This window comes from Canis lupus, chromosome X (genome assembly GCF_048164855.1).
Source record: "Canis lupus baileyi chromosome X, mCanLup2.hap1, whole genome shotgun sequence".
NCBI lineage: Eukaryota > Metazoa > Chordata > Mammalia > Carnivora > Canidae > Canis > Canis lupus.
Window position 1 is genome coordinate 75,856,381 of NC_132876.1, and position 26,917 is coordinate 75,883,297.

Here is a 26,917-nt window from a genome sequence, read left to right on the forward strand (position 1 = left end):
AATGAGTCACCATACAAAATTATTAGATTCAAGTTGCCTGAAATTCCAGTGGCCACATAAAGCATCCTTAATTATTCCCAAATGAAGCTCCTTTTCACTAAGGAGCTATATGCCTGTGAATATCTGATTTCCAATTAAACAGTGTGCCTAGCTGGGCCCTCCCTGGCTAGACATACCTTCCTTTTAACTGCTTATTGTTTCTTGTCCTTGGGAGGCACTCACTGGTTCTTTCCCTTATTATGGAGATGTGATTATCTTCAGATAGAGAATTAAAGGCAATCACTCCTAACCTCTTGGGAGTGAGAATATGAGAGTCAGTGTTAGAAAGTTATCTGGGGTTAATGTCAGTGAAGATATGGTCTGTACGAGTAGGGGAACCCTGGGAGAGACTGTGCCCATTCCTTAGAGATATAAACAGAACAGAACTCCAGCCAGCTGGGGAGTCCTCAGGCTATAAAGAAGCTACTGGCCTAGTGGCCTGTCTGTTTCCTGGAGGTTCTTAACCCTTTAGCTTCTCTTACTATGATTCTCTCCACTGTCCTTACAACACTGACCTTCATGATGGGATGGGACTCCTTGATATCAGCATAGGTTCCCCCTAGCCTATCTGAGGCTGGCTGGTCTTTTCACTATGAATTCTTAAAGCAAAGGAACATCCATAAAACAACAAATTAGAAAACAGTCCTGCTCACTTATACCAAGCCTTTGCGTCAGGTTCCTTTTCTACCCTGTCTAGTCACAAGGCTATTCCCTTCAAGTCCTCTCTTATTCCCAGTGTTTAAGCAATTGTTCACCTGAACAGCTTTCCACCTTTAACAACAACTCTAAAGTTTTCAAAAAAACTCATTTAGCTTCAAACCTCCCAAAATTCTTTTGTATCTTCTCTATTATTTCTATTTCTAATTTTCAAGACTCTCCTAGTCCAGGATTGTAATGACTGATATATATTGAGACTCAGGGCAACTATACATGTGGAAGCAATAGTCAAACTTAGGAATTCAATGGTTATATTATGTACATGGGAAGACAAAGAAGAGAATTCTTTTAGATACCCATTAAAGCCAGTTTCCTTAACCCTTCCAGTGACTGCTTCCTGGAAATGATGGGAGCATTGTTGTTAAGATTTCTCTAAGGCAGATATAATTGGATAGGTAATTATTCTAGTGTCCCCTTACAATCCCATCTATAATGCCATGGGACCTTATCAACTCAGTATACTACTCTGGAGAAGGGGAAGCCTTCTTCTGTTTATCTGTGTAAGATAAACAAAGAGGACAGAAGTCCTAGCTCCAATGAAGGCATTTTTACTTTATGCTTACCTTTTATACTGTCTTGATTTTAAGAATTGATGTATAACTTCTTGGAATTTGAATACTAATTCCTGATCTATCAACCTATTTCAGTCTGTCATCATGGAGCTCCCTAGAGCCATGAACACAGCTCCCATCTCCAGAAGCTATGGGACCATCTCAAAATCAAATGAATATCCTAAATTAACTAAAAACGTGAAAAAGAAGAGTAAAATTGAAGTAATCAGTCCTGGTTTTAACACAAATTATATAGCTACAATAACCAAGACTGTGGTATTGGCAGAAGGATAGACATATTTTACCAGTGGAAGAGAACAGAGGAACTAAAAATAGGCCTACACAAATATGCCCAACTAATTTTTGATAAAGATGCAAAAGAAATATAGTGGATGAGGGTAACCTTTCCACCAAATGCTTCAGCTATAGACCAAAAATAAAAAACTTCAACCTAAACTCACACCCTACAAAAATTAATTCAAAATGGATAATGGGCTTAAATTTAAAGCTACAAAAACATTTTTTTTTCAAAAACTTTTTTAAAGGAGAAAATCTCCAGCATCTAGGGCTAGGCAAGAAGTTCTTAGACTTGACACCAAAAGCTTGAACCATGAAATGAAAAATTGATACAATGGACCTCATTAAAATAGACAGTTTTGCTCTATGAAAGACCATGTGAAGAGGATAAAAAGACAAGCCACAGACTAGGAAAAAATATTTGCAAACCATGTATCTGACAGAACACTACTATCTAGAATGTATAAAGAACTCTAAAAACTCAGCAATAAAAAAAACTATATGATCCAATTAGAAACAGGGCAAAAGACAGATATTTTACTGACAGGATTATATGAATGGCAGTTAAACACATGAATGGCAGTTAAACACATGAAAAGATGTTCAACATTTTTAATCAGTGGAGAAATGCAGATAAAAACCACAGTGAGATATCAGTACATACCTATTAAAAAGACTAAAATAAAAAATGGTGACAACATGGAATGCTGACAAGGGAGTAGAGGAACCAAATCATTTATACCTTGCTAGTGAGAATGTTAAATGGTACAGCCACTCTGGAAAATAGTATTGTGGTTTCTTAAGCCACAAAACATACAACTACCATATAACCCAGCAATTATACTCGTGGGCAGTTTTCCCAGAAAAATGAAAACTTACTTTCACACATACATCAAAAAAACCCTCTATGTTAACTAACTTGAATTTAAGTAAAATCTTGGAGAAAAATTAAAACTCCAAACAAATGTTTATAGCAGCTTTGTTCATAATAGCCCAAACTGGAAACATGTCAGATATCTTTCAGTGAGTGAGTAATTATGGTATATCCATACCATGGAATATTACTCATGAATAAAAAGGAGCCAACTATTGGTACATTCGGCAACCTGGGTGAATCTCCAAGGAATTTTGCTGAATAAGAAAAGTCAATCCCCAAAGATTATATATATGGTATGACTCCATTTATATAACATTCTTGAAATGATGTCATTTAGTAATGTGGAACAGATTAGTGATTGCCAGTGGTTAAAAAAGGGGTAAGGTCAGGAGAAAAGTAAATGTGGTTATGGAAGAATAACAAGAATGATTTTGTGATATAGAAATGTTCTCTCTTGTCTGTGTCCTATAACCATGTTAATAATCTGCTTGTAATATTGTACTACAGTTTTGCAAAATATTATCATTGAAGAAACTGAGTAAAGGCTACAAAGCATATCTCTATTATTTCTTACAACTGCATGTAAATCTACAATACTCACAAAATAAAAAGCTTAATTGAGAAATTAAAATGACCACTTCCCAAATTTTCTCCCTAATATTTTCATATCATTTGTTGGTACCCAGTACCCTCATATTTTTGACACTTACCACCTTTGGAAATTGCCTATTAGAGGACATCATCAAAATGGCAGAATAGTTTTCTACTGTCTTCCCTCTAAAAACATTGGTTTTGGCAGTCACCCACAGATGCATGTGCTTTTGTGAAAGTTCAAAAGTCCAGGAGAAAAGTTCCAGAGCACCCATGGAGAAAAAAAAAATCCATGACTAGGTGCATGGAAAAAATATGCCAATCAATAAACACTAGAGGAAGTGAATGCTTTTTTCAAATGCAAAGAGCAATTCAAGACAACAAGGAACATGAAAAATTAAGGAAACATGACATCACCAAAGGAACACAATTTTCTAGAAACTGACCCCCAAAGACATGGAGATATGCAATTTTTTTCCAGTAAACATTTCAAGATAGTTGTTTTAAGTTCAGTGAGTTACAAGGAAGCAGAGAGAGACAATTCAACGTCAGAAAAACAATACACAAAACAAGAAATTTAACAGAGAGTAGAAATAATAAAAAAGAATCAAACAGAAATTATAGAGCTGAAGAATATAACAAATGAAATAGAAAAAAAATTCAATAGAGAACATTAACAACAGATTGAACAAGCAGAAGAAAGAATTTGTGAAGGCAAAACTGGTCATTTGAAATTGTCCAGAGTAGAACAAAGGAAAAAAAAATTAAAAAGTGGAGAAAAGCCTATGTGAGTTATGAGATAAAATTAAGAGAGAAAATCTATAAAATATTGAAGTCCCAGAAGAAGCAAAGAGGGGGAAAGGAGAAGAATGCTTATTTAAAGAAATGACAGCTGAAAAATTTCCAATTCTGGATGGGTATTTAAATATTCAGCTTCATGAAGCTCATTGGTTTCCAAACAATTTCAACCCAAATGATCTTCTTCAAGATACATTATAATTAAAACTGTCCAAAATCAAAGACAAATAGAAAGTATTAAAAGTAGCAAGAGAAAAACAATCATCAAATACAAGGTAACCCACATAAAACTATTCAAAGGTTTCTCAGCAGGAACCTAGTGGACTAGGAGAGAGTGGGATGTTATATAGTCAAAGTTCTGAAAGAAGAAAACTGTCAGCCAAAATACTATACCCAGGAAAGGTGTCCATTAGAAATGAAGGAGAGAGAAAAACTTTCCCAGAGAGAGAGAGAAAATGAGAGAGAGAGAGAGAGTTCATTACCATTAGACTTGTCTTACAAGAAATGCTGAAAGGAGTTTTTAAAGCTTAAATGAAAGGATGCTAATTAGTAACATGAAAACATATGAAAATATAAACACACAGGTAAAACAAGTATATAATCTAATTCAGAATATTCTAATATGGTGATGTATTAGTTACTTATACCTATCAAGGATAAGGTATGAACGGATTAAAAATAACTATAGCTACAATAATTTATTAATGGATAAGAATAAAAAGATGGAAATTATGACATCAAAACATAATATGTGGGGTTGGGGATTAAAAAGGTAGAGTTTTATTATGCATTTAAAGTTAATTTGTTATTAGCATAAAATAGACTATTGTAACTATAAGGTGTTTGATGTAAGCCTCACTGTAACAACAAAGCAGACACCTAGACATACAAAAAAAAAAAAGACATGAATCAAAGCATACCTTTGGAAAACTATCGAAGATAGCAAAAGAGGAAGAGAAGGACAAAAGAGCTATAAAACAAAGTAATAAGATGACAATAGAAAGTCCTTACCTATTAACAATTTTTTTCTGCAGTTTATTTATTTTTTATTTAAATTCAAGTTAGTTAACATGTACTGTAGTATTGTTTCAGGAGTAGAATTTAGTGATTCATCACTTATATATACCACCCAGTGCTTATCCCAACAAGTGCCTTCCTTAATGCTCATCACTCATTTAGCCCATCCCCCACCTGCCTCCCCTCCAGGACATAAATGAATTCAATTCCCTTATCAACGTGCATAGAATGGCTGAGTGAATAAAAATACAAGACACAACTATACATTGTCTACAAAGGTCTAAGTTCATCTTTGAGGATACACATAGCCTCAAAATTAACATATGGGAAAAGATATTCCGTGCAAGTGGAAGCCAAGAGAGAGAAAGGGTAACTATTCTTATATCAGATAAACAGAATATAAGTCAAAAACTTTCACAAGAAACATAGAAGGTGGGATCCCTGGGTGGCGCAGCGGTTTGGCGCCTGCCTTTGGCCCAGGGCACGATCCTGGAGACCCGGGGTTGAGTCCCACATCGGGCTCCCGGTGCGTGGAGCCTGCTTCTCCCTCTGCCTGTGTCTCTGCCTCTCTCTCTCTCTCTCTCTCTCTCTATGTGTGTGTGACTATCATAAATAAAAAAAAGAAAAAAAAAGAAACATAGAAGGTCATCATATAATGATAAAGGGATAATTTATCAAGATATATATGTCCCCAAAACATAAATATATAAATTAAATATATATGCACCAAATATGAAGCACCTAAATATATTAAGCAAATATAAATATATCTGAAAGGAAGAAACAGAAATATAATTAAAGCAACAATTGATGGGATGAACACTGAGTGTTATACTATATGTTGGCAAATCAGACTTCAATATAAAAAAGAAATATAATTAAGGCAATGATTGATAGAGCACCTAGACAAAAAAATGATTAAGAAAATGTTGGACTGGAAATATATTTATTTTTTAAAAGATTTTATTTATTCGAGAGAAAGAGTAAGGGAGAGAATGAGCAGAGGGGGAGGGGCAAAGGGAGATGGAGAAGCAGACTCCCCTCTAAGTAGGGAGCTCAACATGGGGCTCAAACGCAGAATGTTGAGATCATGACCTGAGTGGAAAGCAAATACTTAACTGACTGAGCCACACAGGTGCCAATGGACTAGAAATATATTTAGACCAATTTGGACCGACTTTATTTATTTATTTATTTATTTATTTATTTATTTATTTATTTATAAAAACAGGCTTTAAAAATATTTTATTTACTATTTATTCATGAGCAAGAGAGAGAGGCAGAGACACAGGCAGAGGGAGAAGCAGGCTCCATGCAGGGAGCCTGACATGGGACTTGATCCCGGGACTCCAGGATCAGGCCCTGGGCCGAAGGCCATGCTAAACCACTGAGCCACCTGGACTGCCCAATTTGTATCATATTTAGACCTAAAAGACATACAAGAATCATGCCATCCAATAGCAGCAGCTCTTTTCTCAAGTAGAAATGGAACATGTTCTAGGGTCATAAAACAAGTTTTAGCAAATTTAAGAAGACTGAAATCATGTCAAGTATCATTCACCACAATGGTATGAAACTAGCAATCAATAACAGGAGGAAAACTGGAAAGTTCACAAATATGTGGAAATTAAACAACACACTCCTGAACAACCAATGAATCAAAGAAGAAATCAAAAAGAAAAATTAAAAAAAGATCTTGAGATAAATGAAAATGAAAACACAACATAACAAGTTATTGGATATAGCAAAATCAGTTCTAGGAGGGAAGTTTATAGCTGTAAAGCCTACACAAAGAAAAAAAAATTGAAATAAGCAACCTAACTTTACATTTCAAGGAACAAGAAAAAGAAGAAAATTTAAGGCCAAAGTTAACAGGAGAAAGGAAATAAAGATCAGAGGAGAAATAGAGACCAGAAAAACAATAGAAAAGATAAGTTAAGAGCTGGCATTTGAAAAGATAAACAAAATTGAGAAACCTTTACTAAGAAAGAAAGAGAAGACTCAAATAAATAAAATCAGAAATTAAATAGGAGATATTACATATGATACCACAGAAATAGAATCATGAAGATGACAAGTGTATACTGTGAACAAGTATACACTAACAAATTGGATGACCTAGAAGAAATGAATAATTTCCAAAAAACATCAAATGTACCAAGATTGAACCATGGAGGTAGAAAATCTAGCCATACCAAAGATGAGTAAAAAAAAAAAATTACTAAGTAGAAACATCCCAACAAAGAAAAGCCCAAGAATAGTTTCACTAGTGAGTTGTACCAAGTATTTAAAGAATTAATGCCAATCCTTCTCAAACTCTTCAAAAAATTGAAGAGAAGAGTACATTCCCAAACTCTTTTTATGAAATCAGCATTACACTGACATCAAATCCAGATAAGGACACCACAGGGAAAGAAAACCACAGGACAATATTTCTGATGCAAAAGTTCTTAACAAAATACTGGCTAACCAAATGCAAGAGCACATTAAAAGGATCATACAGCATCATTAAGTGGCATTCATTACTGAGATACAAGGATGGGTTAACATATGCAAATCAAAAATGTAATACACCACAATAATAGAAAGATAAAAATCATATAATCTCAATAGATGCTGAAAAAAGTATTTGACAGAATTCAACATCTTTTCATGATAAAAAATCTCATTAAATTAGGTATAGAAGGAACTACCTCAATATAATAAAGGCAATATATAGAAAATCTACAGCTAATATCATATTTAATGGTAAAAGTTTAAAAGCTATTATTCTAATATAAGAACACAGTGGTGCCAGATCTCACCACTCCTATGCAAAATAGTACTAGAAGTCAAGCAGAGAGCAATCAGGTAAGAAAGAAAGAAGAAAGAAAAGAAAAAAGAAAAGGAAAGAAAGAAAAAGAAAAGAAAAAGAAAAGAAAAAGAAAGAAAGAAAGAAAGAAAAAGAAAGAGAAGAAAGAAAGAAAAGAAAGAAAGAAAAAGAAAGAAAGAAAGAAAGAAAGAAAGAAAGAAAGAAAGAAAGAAAGAAAAAGAAAGAAAGAAAGAAAGAGGAGGGGAGAGATATATTCCCCATCTGGCAGTTAAGACAAGAGAGCTAAATTAGTCAGAAGTTTTATAGCAAGGAGAACAGAGAAATATAGTGCTCAAGCACAATTAAGCTGTAGAACCCTCACTGGGGGATAAGGGGGCTAGGGAATAGCAGGGCTGGCTGAAGGCCTGGAATGAGAGGCCAGGGATTCGAGGGAAGTCGGTGGGAGAAGCTCAGAGGGCAAATCAGGGCTAAGGGCTCAGGCCTTAGGACCAATGGCATGGACTACTAAAGGGCTAGAGTTGGCACTCATGGGAAAAAAAGAAAAGATTTTGTATGTAGAAAATCTTAAAGACTACCAAAAAACTGTTAGATTTAATCAATGAATTCAGTAAGGTTTCAGGATGCAAAGTCAACATACAAAAATCATTAGCATCTATACACCAACAATGAGCTATTCAAAAAACAAAATAAAACAGTCCATTTATAATAGTATCAAAAATGATAAAATACTTAGAAATAAATCTAGCCAAGCAGGTGAAAGATGTATTCACTGAAAACTCTAAGACATTTATGAAAAAAAAGGAAGATATCCTGTGCCTCTGGATTTGAAAAATTAATATCATTAAAATGACTGTACTGACAAAACCATCTATAGTTTCTGTGCATTTCCTGTCAAGGTTCTAATGACATTTTTTCCAGAAATAAGAAAAACAATTCTGAAATTTATATGGAACCATAAAAGACTCTAAAGAGCCAAAGTAATCTTGAGAAAGAACAAAGCTGGAACCATCACACTTTCTGGCTTCAAAATATATTACAGAACTATGGTAACCAAATAGTTTAGCACTTGGAAAAATACAGATACAAAGACCAATAGAAAAGAATCTAGATCCCAGAAATAAACCCATGCATATACAATCAAGTAAAATCTGACAAGGGAGCCACAAATATTCAATAAAGGACAATCTCTTCAATAACTGGTTCTGGGTAGTCACCTGCAGAAGGATGAACTAGACCCCTATGTTACATCACCCATAAAAATTAACTCATAATGGCTTAAAGACTTAACTATAAATATATATATATATATCTTCAATTGCTATAAGAAAATATGGAAAAATCTTCTTGACATTGGTTTTGGCAATGAATTATTGGACATGGCACATAAAGCACAAATAACAAAAGAAAAACTAGTGGAATCACATCAAATTTAAAGGTTCTGCACAGCAAAAATCAACAAAATAGAAAAGCAACCTATGGAATGGGAAAAATACTTGCAAACTACATATGTGATAAGGAGTTAATATCCAAAATATTAAAGGAATTCATACTACTCAATAGCAAAAACCCACAAATAATCCAATTAAAGAAGAGACAAATGATTTGAATAGATACTTTTCCAAAGAAAATATTCAAATGTCCAACAAGTACATGAAAAGTTGCTCAACATCACTAATCATCAGGAAATGCAAATAAAAAGCACAATGAGATAACACTTCACACCTGTTAGAATGCCTATCAAAAGACAAACAATAACAAGGACTGACAAGGATATGGAGAGAAAGGAACCCCTGTATACCGTGGGAATGTACATTGGTACAACCAATATGGAAAACAGTATGGAGGTTAATAAAAAATTAATATGATCCAGCAATTCCAGTTTAGGGTATATATCTAAAGGAAATGAAATCACTGTCTCAAAGAAATATCTGCTCCCTATGTTCACTGCAGCATTACTCACATTAGCCAAGACATGGAAACAACCTAAATGTCCTTTAGCAGACAAATGGATAAAATAAATGTATATAAAGTACACACTCACGGAATATTATTCAGTCATAAAAGAAGGAAATCCTGCCTTTTGCCACATCATGAATGAACCTGAAAGGTATTATGCTAAGTTAAATAATTCAGAGAAAGACAAATACTGTATGATCTCACTTATATGTGAAATGTAATAAAATTGAATTCATAGAAAGAGAACAGATTGGTGGTTGCCAGATGCAAGAGGGTATGTAGTGGGAGAAATGGGTAAAGGTAGTCAAAGGGTACAGGCTTATAAAATAAGTGTATAGCATGGTCACTAAAGTTAATAATACTGTATTGTAAGTTTGAAAGTTTCTAAGAGAGATCTTAAAAGTTCTCATCAAAAGAAAAAATATATAACTATGTGAGGTGGTAGATGTTAAATAACCTTCATGTGATTATCATTCTGTAGTGTATATATACATCAACTCATTATGTTGTACACCTTAATCATATCCAATGTAATACGTGTATTTTACCTCAATAAAACTAATGGACAAAAAGGAAATACAAAATCTGAGCAGCTCAGTGAGACTAAGACGACTGAATTAGCAATCAAAAACCTCACGAAAAGAAAAGCTTAGGACCAGATGGTTTCACTAGTGAATTCTATGAAAGATTTAAAGAAGAATTAATACCACTTCTTCTCAAACTCTTCCTAAAAACCTGAAAAGAACACTTTCAAACTCATTTTATGAGGCGAGGATTACACTGACACTAGTTCCAGATAAAGACAATATAAGACAATATAGGTCATTATTTCTGATAAATATGATTCAAAAATTCTCAAGAAAATGCTAGCAAACCAAATTCAGCAGCACATTAAAAGGATCATACACCATCATCTAGTGGAATTCATCTCTAGGAAGCAGAGACATATGCAAATCAATAAATGTGATGCACAACATTAACAAATATAAGATAAAATCACATTCCTATAGATACAATACAAGCATCTGACAAAATTCAACATATTTTCATGATTAAAATTCTCAGTAAATTTGTATATAAGGAACATACTTCAACATAATCAATGCGTTATATGACAAGCCTAACCACTATTAACAAGTATGCTCAATGGTGAATGGCTGAAAGCTTTTCCTCTAATATCAGGAACAAGACAGGGATGCCAACTCTCACCACTTTTACTTAATGTACTGCTGGAAGTCCTATCCAGAGCAATCAGGCAAGAAAAAGAAAGGAAGAAGCAAAATTGTCCCTGTTTGGAGCTGACATGATTTGTTTTAGGAAAAATCTAGAAACTCTCCTAAGAGATAATATTAGAATACTATAATAATAATGGAATTCAATAATGTTTCAGGATACAAAATACAAAAATTACTTGTTTCAATAACAATGAACATTGAAAAGAGAAATTAAGAGACACTCCCATTTACAATAGTACAGAATAGGATAAAGTGCTTAGGAATATATTTAACTTCAGCAGTTAAAAATCTATACACTGAAAGCTATTAGAAATTTATAAAAGAGGAGGGAGGGGCAAGATGGCGGAAGAGTAGGGTCTCCAAATCACCTGTCTCCACCAAATTACCTAGAAAACCTTCAAATTATCCTGAAAATCTATGAATTCGGCCTGAGAATTAAGGAGAGAACACCTGGAATGCTACAGTGAGAAGAGTTCGCGCTTCTACAAGGTAGGAAGACGGGGAAAAAGAAATAAAGAAACAAAGGCCTCCAAGGGGGAGGGGCCCCGCGAGGAGCCAGGCTGAGGCCGGGGCGAGTGTCCCCAGGACAGGAGAGCCCCGTCCCGGAGGAGCAGGAGCTGCACCGACCTTCCCGAGCGGAAAGGGGCTCGCGGGGAGTTGGAGCAGGACCCAGGAGGGCGGGGATGCCTCGGGCTCCCCGGGGACAGTAACAGCAACTGCGTGCCCCGGAGAGTGCGCCGAGCTCCCTAAGGGCTGCAGCGCGCACGGCGGGACCCGGAGCAGCTCAGAGGGGCTCGGGCGGCGGCTCCGCGGAGGGGGCTGCACGGCCCCGGGAGCAGCTCGGAGGGGCTCGGGCAGAGGAAGAGGCTCCATGCGGAGGGGGCTGCGCGGTTCCAGGAGCAGCTTGGGGGGCTTGGGCGGCAGCTCCGCGGAGGGGGCTGCGCGGCCCGGGAGCGCGAATCCACCAGCGCAGGCTCCGGAGCACAGGGCGCCGGGACACAGCCCAGGATCCGGCCTCCCCCGGGACAGGCAGAGGCCGGGAGGGCCCAGGACAGCAAGGACGCTCCTGCCCCAGCTGAGCAGATCAGCGGCGCCGCCCCGGAGCCTCCAGGCCCTGCAGACGGAGAGCTCCGGAGTTCCTGCGGGGGCTGAATCCAGGTTTCCAGAGCTGGCCCCGCCACTAGGGCTGTTGCTCCTGGGGCCTCACGGGGTAAACAACCCCCATGAGCCCTGCACCAGGCAGGGGCACAGGAGCTCCCCCAACTGCTATCACCTGAAAATCAGCACAGCAGGCCCCTCCCCCAGAAGACCAGCTGGACTGACTGACAACTTCCAGAGGAAGCCAAGGGACTTAAAGTACACAGAATCAGAAGACACTCCCCCGTGGTTCTTTTTTTTTTTTTTTTGTTCTGTTTTGTTTTGTTTTGCTTTTTGATTTGTTTCCTCCCCCCACCCCTTTTTTTTTCTTTCTTTTTCTTTCTCTTCTTCTTCCCTTTTTTTTTCGTTTTTTTCTTCCTTTTTTTTCTCTCTCTTTTCTTTCCTTCTTTCTCTCCTCTCTTTTTCTCCTTTTCCCAATACAACTTGCTTTTGGCCACTCTGCACTGAGCAAAATGACTAGAAGGAAAACCTCACCTCAAAAGAAAGAATCAGAAACAGTCCTCTCTCCCACAGAGTTACAAAATCTGGATTACAATTCAATGTCAGAAAGCCAATTCAGAAGCACTATTATACAGCTACTGGTGGCTCTAGAAAAAAGCATAAAGGACTCAAGAGACTTCATGACTGCAGAATTTAGAGCTAATCAGGCAGAAATTAAAAATCAATTGAATGAGATGCAATCCAAACTAGAAGTCCTAACGACGAGGGTTAACGAGGTGGAAGAACGAGTGAGTGACATAGAACACAAGGTGATAGCAAAGAGGGAAACTGAGGAAAAAAGAGACAAACAATTAAAAGACCATGAAGATAGATTAAGGGAAATAAACGACAGCCTGAGGAAGAAAAACCTACGTTTAATTGGTGTTCCCGAGGGTGCCGAAAGGGACAGAGGGCCAGAATATGTATTTGAACAAATCCTAGCTGAAAACTTTCCTAATCTGGGAAGGGAAACAGGCATTCAGATCCAGGAAATAGAGAGATCCCCCCCTAAAATCAATAAAAACCGTTCAACACCTCGACATTTAATAGTGAAGCTTGCAAATTCCAAAGATAAGGAGAAGATCCTTAAAGCAGCAAGAGACAAGAAATCCCTGACTTTTATGGGGACGAGTATTAGGGTAACAGCAGACCTCCACAGAGACCTGGCAGGCCAGAAAGGGCTGGCAGGATATATTCAGGGTCCTAAATGAGAAGAACATGCAACCAAGAATACTTTATCCAGCAAGGCTCTCATTCAAAATGGAAGGAGAGATAAAGAGCTTCCAAGACAGGCAGCAACTAAAAGAATATGTGACCTCCAAACCAGCTCTGGAAGAAATTTTAAGGGGGACTCTTAAAATTCCCCTTTAAGAAGAAGTTCAGTGGAACAGTCCACAAAAACAAGGACTGAATAGATATCATGATGACACTAAACTCATATCTCTCAATAGTAACTCTGAATGTGAATGGGCTTAATGACCCCATCAAAAGGCGCAGGGTTTCAGACTGGATAAAAAAGCAGGACCCATCTATTTGCTGTCTACAAGAGACTCATTTTAGACAGAAGGACACCTACAGCCTGAAAATAAAAGGTTGGAGAACCATTTACCATTCGAATGGTCCTCAAAAGAAAGCAGGGGTAGCCATCCGAATATCAGATAAACTAAAATTTACCGCGAAGACTATAGTGAGAGATGAAGAGGGACACTATATCATACTTAAAGGATCTATTCAACAAAGGACTTAACAATCCTCAATATATATGCCCCGAATGTGGGAGCTGCCAAATATATAAATCAATTATTAACCAAAGTGAAGAAATACTTAGATAATAATACACTTATACTTGGTGACTTCAATCTAGCTCTTTCTATACTCGATAGGTCTTCTAAGCACAACATCTCCAAAGAAACGAGAGCTTTAAATGATACACTGGACCAGATGGATTTCACAGATATCTACAGAACTTTACATCCAAACTCAACTGAATACACATTCTTCTCAAGCGCACATGGAACTTTCTCCAGAATAGACCACATATTGGGTCACAAATTGGGTCTGAACTGATACCAAAAGATTGGGATTGTCCCCTGCATATTCTCAGACCATAATGCCTTGAAATTAGAACTAAATCACAACAAGAAGTTTGGAAGGACCTCAAACACGTGGAGGTTAAGGACCATCCTGCTAAAAGATGAAAGGGTCAACCAGGAAATTAAGGAAGAATTAAAAAGATTCATGGAAACTAATGAGAATGAAGATACAACCGTTCAAAATCTTTGGGATGCAGCAAAAGCAGTCCTAAGGGGAAATACATCGCAATACAAGCATCCATTCAAAAACTGGAAAGAACTCAAATACAAAAGCTAAACTTACACATACAGGAGCTAGAGAAAAAACAGCAAATAGATCCTACACCCAAGAGAAGAAGGGAGTTAATAAAGATTCGAGCAGAACTCAACGAAATAGAGACCAGAAGAACTGTGGAACAGATCAACAGAACCAGGAGTTGGTTCTTTGAAAGAATTAATAAGATAGATAAACCATTAGCCAGCCTTATTAAAAAGAAGAGAGAGAAGACTCAAATTAATAAAATCATGAATGAGAAAGGAGAGATCACTACCAACACCAAGGAAATACAAACGATTTTAAAAACATATTATGAACAGCTATACGCCAATAAATTAGGCAATCTAGGAGAAATGGACGCATTCCTGGAAAGCCACAAACTACCAAAACTAGAACAGGAAGAAATAGAAAACCTGAACAGGCCAATAACCAGGGAGGAAATTGAAGCAGTCATCAAAAACCTCCCAAGACACAAGAGTCCAGGGCCAGATGGCTTCCCAGGGGAATTTTATCAAACGTTTAAAGAAGAAACCATACCTATTCTCCTAAAGCTGTTTGGAAAGATAGAAATAGATGGAGTACTTCCAAATTCGTTCTATGAGGCCAGCATCACCTTAATTCCAAAACCAGACAAAGACCCCACCAAAAAGGAGAATATCAGACCAATATCCCTGATTAACATGGATGCAAAAATTCTCAACAAGATACTAGCCAATAGGATCCAACAGTACATTAAGAAAATTATTCACCATGACCAAGTAGGATTTATCCCTGGGACACAAGGCTGGTTCAACACCCGTAAAACAATCAATGTGATTCATCATATCAGTAAGAGAAAAACCAAGAACCATAGGATCCTCTCATTAGATGCAGAGAAAGCATTTGACAAAATACAGCATCCATTTCTGATCAAAACTCTTCAGAGTGTAGGGATAGAGGGAACATTCCTCGACATCTTAAAAGCCATCTATGAAAAGCCCACAGCAAATATCATTCTCAATGGGGAAGCACTGGGAGCCTTTCCCCTAAAATCAGGAACAAGACAGGGATGTCCACTCTCACCACTGCTATTCAACATAGTACTGGAAGTCCTAGCCTCAGCAATCAGACAACAAAAAGACATTAAAGGCATTCAAATTGGCAAAGAAGAAGTCAAACTCTCCCTCTTCGCCGATGACATGATACTCTACATAGAAAACCCAAAAGTCTCCACCCCAAGATTGCTAGAACTCATACAGCAATTCGGTAGCGTGGCAGGATACAAAATCAATGCCCAGAAGTCAGTGGCATTTCTATACACTAACAATGAGACTGAAGAAAGAGAAATTAAGGAGTCAATCCCATTTACAATTGCACCCAAAAGCATAAGATCCTTAGGAATAAATCTAACCAAAGAGGTAAAGGATCTATACCTTAAAACTATAGAACACTTCTGAAAGAAATTGAGGAAGACACAAAGAGATGGAAAAATATTCCATGCTCATGGATTGGCAGAATTAATATTGTAAAAATGTCAATGTTACCCAAGGCAATTTACACATTTAATGCAATCCCTATCAAAATAACATGGACTTTCTTCAGAGAGTTAGAACAAATTATTTTAAGATTTGTGTGGAATCAGAAAAGACCCCGAATAGCCAGGGGAATTTTAAAAAAGAAAACCATATCTGGGGGCATCACAATGCCAGATTTCAGGTTGTACTACAAAGCTGTGGTCCTCAAGACAGTGTGGTACTGGCACAAAAACAGACACATAGATCAGTGGAACAGAATAGAGAACCCAGAAGTGGACCCTGAACTTTATGGTCAACTAATATTCGATAAAGGAGGAAAGACTATCCATTGGAAGAAAGACAGTCTCTTCAATAAATGGTGCTGGGAAAATTGGACATCCACATACAGAAGAATGAAACTAGACCACTCTCTTTCACCATACACAAAGATAAACTCAAAATGGATGAAAGATCTAAATGTGAGACAAGATTCCATCAAAATCCTAGAGAAGAACACAGGCAACACCCTTTTTGAACTCGGCCACAGTAACTTCTTGCAAGATACATCCACGAAGGCAAAAGAAACAAAAGCAAAAATGAACTATTGGGACTTCATCAAGATAAGAAGCTTTTGCACAGCAAAGGATACAGTCAACAAAACTAAAAGACAACCTACAGAATGGGAGAAGATATTTGCAAATGACATATCAGATAAAGGGCTAGTTTCCAAGATCTATAAAGAACTTATTAAACTCAACACCAAAGAAACAAACAATCCAATCATGAAATGGGCAAAAGACATGAACAGAAATCTCACGGAGGAAGACATAGACATGGCCAACATGCATATGAGAAAATGCTCTGCATCACTTGCCATCAGGGAAATACAAATCAAAACCACAATGAGATACCACCTCACACCGGTGAGAATGGAGCAAATTAACAAGGCAGGATACAACAAATGTTGGAGGGGATGCGGAGAAAAGGGAACCCTCATACACTGTTGATGGGAATGTGAACTGGTGCAGCCACTCTGGAAAACTGTGTGGAGGTTCCTCAAAGAGTTAAAAATAGACCTGCCCTACGACCCAGCAATTGCACTATTGGGGATTTACCCCAAAGATACAGATGCAGTGAAACGCCGGGACACCTGTACCCTGATGTTTATAGCAGCAATGGCCACGATAGCCAACCTGTGGAAGGAGCCTCGGTGTCCAACGAAAGATGAATGGATAAAGAAGATGTGGTTTATGTATACAATGGAATATTACTCAGCTATTAGAAACGACAAATACCCACCATTTGCTTCAACGTGGATGGAACTGGAGGGTATTATGCTGAGTGAAGTAAGTCAGTCAGTGAAGGACAAACATTATATGTTCTCATTCATTTGGGGAATATAAATAATAGTGAAAGGGAATATAAGGGAAGGGAGAAGAAATGTGTGGGAAATATCAGAAAGGGAGACAGAACGTAAAGACTGCTAACTCTGGGAAATGAACTAGGGGTGGTAGAAGGGGAGGAGGGCGGGGGGTGGGAGTGAATGGGTGACAGGCACTGGGGGTTATTCTGTATGTTAGTAAATTGAACACCAATAAAAAATTTAAAAAAACAAATAAAAAAAAGAAATTTATAAAAGAAATTGAAGAAAACACAAATAAATGGAATAATATTCTGTATTTATGGATTGTAAATATTGATATCATGAAAATGCCCTTACTACCCAAAGCCATCTGTAGATTTATTGTAATCCTTATCTAAAATTCCATGGCATTTTTCACAGAAGTAGATAAAACAATTATAAAATTCATATGGAACCACAAAAGACCCCAAATAACTAAAGCAAACCTGAGAAAGAAGAACAAAATTGGTGGCATCATGTTCTCTGATTTATTTAAACTTTATTCCAAAGCAAATAGTAATCAAAACAATATACTGGCAATAAAATCTGACATATAGACTAGTGGGAGAGAATCAAAAGACCAATTATATCCATTCATCCTTCGATGGACACCAAGGCTTCTTTCACAGTTTGGCTATTGTGGACATTGCTGCTATAAACATCGGGGTGCAGGTGGATGAATGGATAAAGAAGATGTGGTCTATGTATACAATGGAATATTACTCAACCATTAGAAATGACAAATACCATTTGCTTCGACGTGGATGGAACTGGAGGGTAGGTATTATGCTGAGTGAAATAAGTCAATCAGAGAAGGACAAACATTATATGGTCTCATTCATTTGGGGAATATAAAAAATAGTGAAAGGGAATAAAGGGGAAAGGAGAGAAAATGAGTGGGAAATATCAGAGAGGGAGACAGAACATGAGAGACTACTAACTCTGGGAAACGAACAAGGGGTGGTGGAAAGGGAGGTCAGCAAGGGGTGGGGGTGACTGAGTGACGGGTACTGAGGGGGGCACTTGATGGGATGAGCACTGGGTGTTATGTTATATGTTGGCAAATTGAACTCCAATAAAAAAAATGAGAGAGACCAATTATAAACCCATAGTCAACTAATATTTATCAGGAGGTCAGGAATACTCAGTGGGGAAAGGATAGCCTCTTTTATAAATGATATTGGGAAAATTGGATTTTCACATGCAAAGGAATGTATTGGACTCCTGTCTTACACTGCTCAGAAAAATTAACTCAAAATGAATTAAAGATTTAAGTGGAAGACCTAACACCATAAAAATCCTAAAAGAAAATATAGGGAAAATACTCCTTGACATGATTTTGGCAACAAGTTTTTTAATATGACACCAAAAGCATGACCAAAATAAAAAAAAGTGGGACTACATCAAACTAAAAAAAAAAATCAACAAAATGAAAAGGCGACCTACAGAATGAGAGAAAATATTGGCAAACCATGTATCAGATAAGGGATTAATATTCAAAATATATGAGCAACACATACAAGTCAACTACAAACTACAAAAAATGGGCAAATGACCTGAATAGATGTTTCTCCAAATAAAGCATGCAAATGCCCATGTAAATGTTCTACAAGTGTAAAAAAAAAAGATGTTCAATGTTACCAATCATCAGAATAATGTAAATCAAAACCATGAGAGGTTATATTTGTTAGAGTGGCTGCTATCAAAAAAAGAGAGATAACAAGTGCTGGTGAGGATTTGGAGAAAAAGGAGCCCTTGGACACTGATGGTAGGAGTATAAATTTGTAAGGTGCTATGAAAACAGTATGGAGGGTCCCCAAAAAGTTGAAAATAGAGTGGTCATCTGATCCAGCAATTCCACTTCTAGTGTATAAGGAAAGAAAATGAAATCAAAATCCCAAAGAGATTTCTGCACCCTCATGTTCATTGCAGCATTATTCACAATAGCCACGACAATGAACAACTGATATATCCTTCAGCAGATGAATGGATAATATATATGTTACATATACAATAGAATATTATTCAGCCATAAAAATAAGGAAATATTACCATTTATGGAAACATGGATGGACTTTGAGGGCATCATACTATGTGAAATAAGTAAAACAAAAATATAAATACTATATGATTTCATTTATATTGGAATAAAAAAAAGCAAAATTATAGAAACAGAAAGTTTCTTGTTTGGTAGTTGCCAGGGCCTGGGATGGGGGAAGTATAAAGATGTTGGTCAAAGGGCACAAAAGGGTAGTTGCCAGATGAAGAATTCGGGGAATATAATGTACAGCACAGTGACTATAGTTAATATTTTAACTTGGGAGTGCTAAGAGAGTAGTTCTTAAATGCTCTTAGCACACACAAAAAAAGGTTATTTTGTGAAGTGATGGATATACTAACCTTATTGTAGTAATCATCTTGGAATATATATGTGTATCAAATCATCACATTGTACACCTTAAACTTATAGAATGTTACTTATTGATTATATCTCAATAAATCTGGAAAACAAAAGTAAGATCTAAAACAAAGCAAAACAATATTAGCTTTTAAAAAAGAACTCATTGCTTCCTACTTAAGTGCCAATGGCTGACAATGACTCAATATGATACTACTTCTAGGATAATGGGATCGAGTCATCAAACAAAGGCAAACAAAGAAGCTGTAATGTTGAAATTTCAGACATTAGCCAGCAGTTGAGGAAGCTATTTGGGAGCAGCAGAGAGGTCTTCATTGCATTCTGAATCATATGCTGTATGCAATTATGCTCTGAATATAGGTTAGGATTAAACTTTAAATTCAGCCCCTCCACCCTGGAATCTTCTATTCATGTGGATTTTGCTTTGAAGCTTGCAAATATTTCTATGAAAGTTGTAGTCATTGAATTGTCCCCTTTGAATGGTCACAAATATATTCCAAGTCTTCCTTGTATTACATGAATCATATTTTCTTTGCTTTCTTTCTAATCTACCAAATGTGACTTTCATATTAAATATGGTTTCATCACTACAACCTGAGGTAGAGTACACTTGTACCTTGCCTTTTAGAAAACCATTTCCCAACTGAAGACCTGCTTTGAAGTCACTAGTTCTTAACTTGGCTCTTTTGACACTTCTAGGGGGAGTTGAGGAGGGAGAAAACCAAATTGCTTTGAAATTAAATGGAAAGCGTTGGGTGATTTGCAGGAACGTCTGGCATAATGGATTATGGTCTCTTGGGGTGCCTGGGTGGTACAGTCAATTGAGCATCTGACTCTTGGCTTTGGCTCAGGTCATGATCTCAGGGTCATGGGATTGAGCCCTGCATTGGGATCCCTGCTCAGCTTGGAGTCTACTTAAGTTTCTCTCTCCCTGTCCTTTTGGCCCTCCTCCTGCCCCCCCCCTTAAATAAATAAGTAAATATTTTTAAGATTTTGTTTATTTTTTTATAGATTTTATTTATTTATTCATGAGAGACACAGAGAGAGAAAGGCAGAGACACAGGCAGAGAGAGAAGCAGGATCCATGCAGGGAGCCTGATGTGGGACTCGATTTCAGGATTCCAGTATCACACCCTGGGCCGACGGGAGGCGCTCAACTGCTGAGCCACCCAGGCGTCCCTAAATAAGTAAATCTTAAGAAAAAAAGAATGAGAAATCAAATAATGTGGATTCTAGGGACGTCTGGGTGGCTCAACAGTTGAGTGTCTCCCTTTGGTTCAGGGTATGATCCCAGTCAGGGTATCGAGTCCCACATCGGGCTCCCTGTGAGGAGTCTGCTTCTTCCTCTGTCAATGTCTCTGCTTCTGTCTGTGTCTCTCAGGAATAAATAAATAAAATATTTTAAAACAAAAAAATGTGAATTCTATCCTTTGCTTTATGACCTTAGATATGACATTTCACCACAGGTCTCAGTGTCCTCATCTGTAAAATGGCTGATAACACCAAAGCTTCTCAGTAATGTCTGAGTAGGTGGGAAAGTGTGTGTTGTTGTATTAGTCACCATACCATTCCAAAATCTGTTAAGGAATTGCAGTTTTTCCCTTGGATGATTTTCAATTCCAGTTCATACTCTCTAAATAGGCTGCCTTTAATTGTCTGCTCAAAGTGGTCACTGGATGATTTGGGAAACCACGTAACTTATACTCTCCATTTGATCTCCCATCTATTCTAGGTGTCAACTCTGCCCGCTCAATTCCTCCTTCCTACCCACCACCGCAGGACCCGTTAAACCAGGGCCAGTACCTGGTCCCGGATGGCATCGCTCAGTCGCAGGTCTTTGAGTTCACCGAACCCAAGCGCAGCCAGTCACCATTCTGGCAAAATTTCAGCAGGTTAACCCCTTTCAAAAAATAATACCTACAGGGAGGCAGATAATTTTAAAATAAAGTAAATAAAATTATATTTATAGATGGACAATTTTTTGGAGAAGCACTGTTGAAATTTATATATATATAAATATATATATCTACATATATATATTTATATATAGAGAGACACACATACACACACAGACCCTTGAGTATACACAAACACACACGTACACATACACACACACACACAGAAGGACCAAAAAACGTTTTGTTTGTTTGGGGAAGTAAAATCTGTAGTTGGTAGGAAGAGGTACCAATGACTTCTAAATATGTGATCCCTTCTTAAAAGTTTTCTGTTCTTACCCTGTCCCCCTCCCCTTTATTTTCAGAAACTGACATTTCTATGTGTTCCTTTTCTTGTTGAGATAATCTCTTTGCACACCTGTGAGTGATTCATTGACTTGTCATTATTACCATAGATGTGTTTGTATTGTTTTTTTCTTTCCTAATGATACTGATGCTGATAACTTTTGAATATACTTTAATGTGATGGAGTTTGGGAATTTGAATTTTTTTCCTTTTCCTTTTCAATGGGTAAGGGAGGATTCTCCTTTCTCTTTCTCTTCTCCCTCAGCTGACCACCTGTGAATGTTTCTGCAGGCCGGCATTTGCCCTAGACAGCCTTTTCCCTGCATCTTCCGTCCTCAGTTGTGCCAGTCTAGACATGCTCTGTTGTGCCCTGTGACATAACTGCTTGATATTTCTATTGCTTTCACTGTGTTTTAGGTGTTGTAGAGGGATCAAAACCAAACAGAATCAAGGGAGAGTCAGATTATAATAATGCTGGAGAAGACTTCTGTTCAGGGAACATTCTGCATTTGGGCTCTTCTAGCACTGGGGGTTCCCATGTTGTAGCACTGCTGGATCATGAGTAGTTTTATATCTGGGACTTAGTTGAGCTAATTATTATCTTCTTCAAGCTGCTTTGGTTATGGTGTCCCTTGTAGGCCTCTCCCTCCCCTAACCTAAAAGATCTGAGCTTGAAGCAAAGGGGCTGAGACTCTGCTTCCCGGGGGAGGGATTCAACTGCCTAGCACCAAGTAGGCTTAAAATTGGAGGTCCCAACTGAAATTATTTCAGGGGCCTGGTCATCCCTGCTTCCATTTTCAGATTACAGGTGGCATTTCTTGGAGTCTATGAAGGGGTCAAGACAGAGCACACCTGATCAAGATCATCAGCTGCCTTCAAATTATTGACCTGGACAGGATCCAAGGCTGACCATAACCTCTTAAAGGAAAGAACAGGAATGGGCATGGAAAGAGGCAGCCCTAGCCCAAGATATATACCTGCAGTTCCTACCACTCAAGTTATATGAAATTTCCCCCATTGTTAACAGATTGCATGGACAGTCTTCCGTGACTCCTTCCTTCTCCTCTCCCTGTTGTCCTTCATTCTCCTATTCTCCTGGCACAGGAAAATTACTGCTATTAGCATAAAGAACTTCTGTCACTCTAAGAAAGCCCTATGTCCAACATTCTCCCATCTCAGGACATTTGAAGTAAGTAAGTGAGGAGCCCAGTGAGGCTTCCCTATGGAGAAAAGATCTGAGGTAGAGACACTACCCTCAGGCTCATATTTTGCAGGCTTTATACTTAGGAAAAACTAACTTCTCCCACTAAGAGGCAGGGTCCCTATGGGTGCAAGAGTACCTGTTCTTCCTCCCCACATAGCCCTTTAGGTGGGCAGACCTTGAACAGCAAGAATAATGGAGTACAAAGGAGTAAGAATGGGCCCTACTATAAAGAACCACTCTAGTGAGGAATCTGGAAATTTTGAGTCTGTTCTGGACCCCAGGAGAAAACTGTCATGAAAGGACTTCAGCTTACTGAGCAGCAGCCATGGCTACATGAAGCCCTCAGCACAGCTAACTTGATTGCTGCTCTATGCCTCCTGACCCAGACCAGGCCCTGCCCAGCCTAGGAATTATTCCTCTTTGGGAATCAAATTACAAGCTCTTTATGCTACCATTCCACCACATTCAAATCAGACTTGTGGAGTAAGTCAAGGGTAAGCCTGAGATGGGCAGAGGGCTGGGGCTCGGGACTGGCCACAACTGCTCAGCAAATGACCCAGCTACTTAAGCCTCCCATGGCAAGGAACCTGGTACCCAGTGCCTAAGCTAAAATGGTCTCCCTGAAAAAAATAAAATAAAATAAAATGGTCTCCCTGGCAAACAGCATGTGTTTCAGTAACTGTGTAGGCCTCCCTTAAGTATACATCCTTTTCCTACTTTCCGTTCCTCTCCACTAGGCTTAATCTTGACGTTTTTCTCCAGGGGCTAGGAATAAACCAAGAGCGGATGGTTGGCCAAGTCCCTGGGCCTACAACATCTCTTAGCCAAGCCTCCTTGTCCTCCCTCCATTCCCTTCCCCCTGAGCCTGTGACCAGAGCTCCAGGATCAGGGATGTTACCTCTTGCCACCCACCTCTCATCTACCCAAACCACTGGCCTCACCAGATACCAAGAACTTGTGAAAACAACAAGAAATCAGTTCACCATTGGTTGGAGTATTCCCCAGCCTATGGCGGCAAAGCAGACCAGTGACCAACAGCCCCAAGGGGAGCCCTATTACCTGGGATCAGGGTCCAGGTCTATTCTGTGCCCCACAGCAGTGCTATCCCCAAGAATTCTGTAAATCTCTTCTATGTGTGCATGGCCCCCAAGCTCCCCTTTCCTCAACTCAATGAGGCCTGGATTTGCTCTCCAAAAGGCTTTGCTAGTGTATTTTTTGGGCCCTGCTGTGGGATGCTCCTAACACAGAAATCTAACTCCTCTTTCTCCCTCTATCCTCTTCTCTCTGTGTGTATAAATCTAATGGATTTATCAACGGCAGTGACAAGAGAGTTCTAACAATTCTAGTGTGAAGCCAAATAGTGATCTTTTAGTGCTTTGGGGCTGGGGTGGGCTGGGGTGGATGGATGGGTAACAGTGATTTTGATTACCCCTGCTGCTCTGCATTTGCCAGTTTATTATTTTGTTTCTTCCGAATGTTTGACGCTGTCAAACAAGTGTCAAAGTTGTGTGTTTAAAAAAATGTTTATCAACAAAACTATGATGTTGTAATGACACAAAGCCTTATGAAAATATTTATGGAGTTCAATAAAAGAAGTAAAAAGACACTTCCAGGCAGAGTTTTCTTGCCTCTGTGTGTGTGTGTGTGTGTTTTACTAGTTGCAAAATAAAGAGAATTTTCCTGATGAGGGACAGCTTATCCCAACCTAATCTTGGCCTGCCAGTCCTGCTGTTACATTGTCAGGCATCTCATGGGATGTCTGTGACCTTCCATGTCCTTTCTGGAAGAGTGGTCCATAAGAAACAAGTTTGATCCTATAACCAGGGGCACTTCAAATGTCTTTATACATGGGGCTGTTCTTCATATCACCTGTCCCTTGAGGACCTATTCCTGACCCCATTCCTTTTCCTTGTAGCTACAAGTCCAATACCTGCCCTGGGCACTCACAGGAGCTTAAAAGCTGCTTTTTGGATCTAGCCAGAGGCCATATCATATTCTTGTTCCATCTTCTCAGAGGTAGACACATTCCTTATCCAACCCCCAAAGTCAGTGTAGTGACCTTACTGTTTTATTCATCATGGTGTTGCCTACAAATAGATGCTCCTTGCTGCCCACAAGGCCCCCATGTGGTGTCTTATCCTATGCATCAGAGATGCAATACTAGGTTCGTTCTGGCACTGCCTCACCTGACTGTTTCCAGAGTGACTAAACACTAACTCTAATTACTTATTTCCTAAAAGGGACCAGGTAAATGTTCCAAACTACAGAGTTAGGAGGAAGAGCAAGTATTCTACCTCTGGGTTAGAGTATGAGCCCTGTCTATCTAGGATGAAAGGATGCCCCTAATCCTAGATTTGGAGAAAGTAATTATTAAAACATCTCCTTCAATAAAATTTACACTCTCCATTTCTTGACTCTCTCATAAGCTAACCACTTTCCCTACTACTCCCACTTTTCCTCTTTTCCATGTAGTCTGCAGTCTTTTTTCATCAAACTCAGAACACTCAGTTCTCGCCAGTCCTTGCTCCATCTTGCCAGTTCTGAGCCTCATCAGCTTCCAAAGGTGAATTTCAATTACTGCCTCTGCTCTGAGTATTCCCTAAACTACCTTCTGATGGTCCTAGAATGGAGGATGGGGAGACAAATTCTGGGGGGTAGGATGCAGCTAATTCTCTCCTAAGGTACCTAAAATAAAGCATGTCTCAGCAGAAGATTTATTTCTGAAAGTCCCATACGGTCCACATGATCATCCATATTCTTTATTACCATGAAGAATGGCTCTATGACTTACAAGCTAAGAGCATTTACCCACTTAACTGCCATCAGTTTTATTACAGAGCACCTTATGTTGACTGTTGACAGTGCTGCTATGTTCACTGATGGAAGTTCCACTTGCCTAATTGAGTTTCCATTTTTTAATATTTTTTATTGAAGTTTAATTTGCCAACATATATTATAACACCCATTGCTCATCCCATCAAGTATCCTCCTCAGTGCCCATTACCAAGTTAAACCATCCCACTCCCCACCTCCCTTTCCACTACCCTTTGTTCGTTTCCCAGAGTTAGGAGTCTCTCATGTTCTGTCACCCTCTCTAATTTTTCCTTCTCATTCTCCCTCCTTTCCCCTATAATCCTTTTTATTATTTCTTCTATTCCTCATATGAGTGAAGCCATATGATTGTCTTTCTCAGATTGACTTACTTCACTCTACATAATACCTTCCAGTTCCATCCACATCAAAGAAAATGGTGAGTATTCGTCCTTTCTAATGACTAATATCGCACTCGATATATATATATATATATATATATATATATATATATATATATATCTGTCCCTTTCTACCCCTTGTGTGTGTGTGTATATATATATATACACACACACATACACACACACACACGCATACACACATCTCCCTTATTCATTCATCTGTCTAAGCACATAGTGGATCCTTCCTCAGTTTGGCTACTGTGAACATTGCTGCTATGAACATTGCAGGTGCCCTGGTTTTTCAATACATCTGTATCTTTGGGGTAAATACCCAGTACTGCAATTGCTGGGTCATAGGATAGCTCTATTTTTAACTTTTTGAGGAATGTCCACATAGTTTTCCAGAGTGCTTGCACCAGTCTGCATTCCCACCAAGAGTGCAAGAGAGTTCCCCCTTCTCCACATCTTGACCAACATTTGTTTCCGGTCTTGTTAATTGTTCTCACCTGTGTGAGGTGCTATCTCATTGTGCTTTTGATTTGTATTTCCCTGATAACAAGTGACATGGAGC

General features: G+C 38.4%; 1 protein-coding gene across 10 annotated transcripts in view; it reads left to right on the forward strand.

Moving 5' to 3' along the window:
- ARHGEF9 (Cdc42 guanine nucleotide exchange factor 9) overlaps positions 1-24,740 on the forward strand; it is a 211,944-nt gene extending 187,204 nt beyond the window's left edge. For 9 of the 10 annotated variants that reach the window (XM_072817441.1, XM_072817442.1, XM_072817436.1 and 6 more), the window contains 2 exons: positions 21,423-21,582; positions 22,732-24,740. In XM_072817441.1, coding sequence (XP_072673542.1) covers positions 21,423-21,582; positions 22,732-22,786 — 215 coding nt within the window. In that variant the 3' untranslated portion in view covers positions 22,787-24,740. Of the gene's footprint in view, positions 1-21,422 lie in introns of all 10 variants that reach the window. The other variant, XM_072817445.1, reaches the window with a different exon arrangement.
- Positions 24,741-26,917: the final 2,177 nt, after the last annotated feature.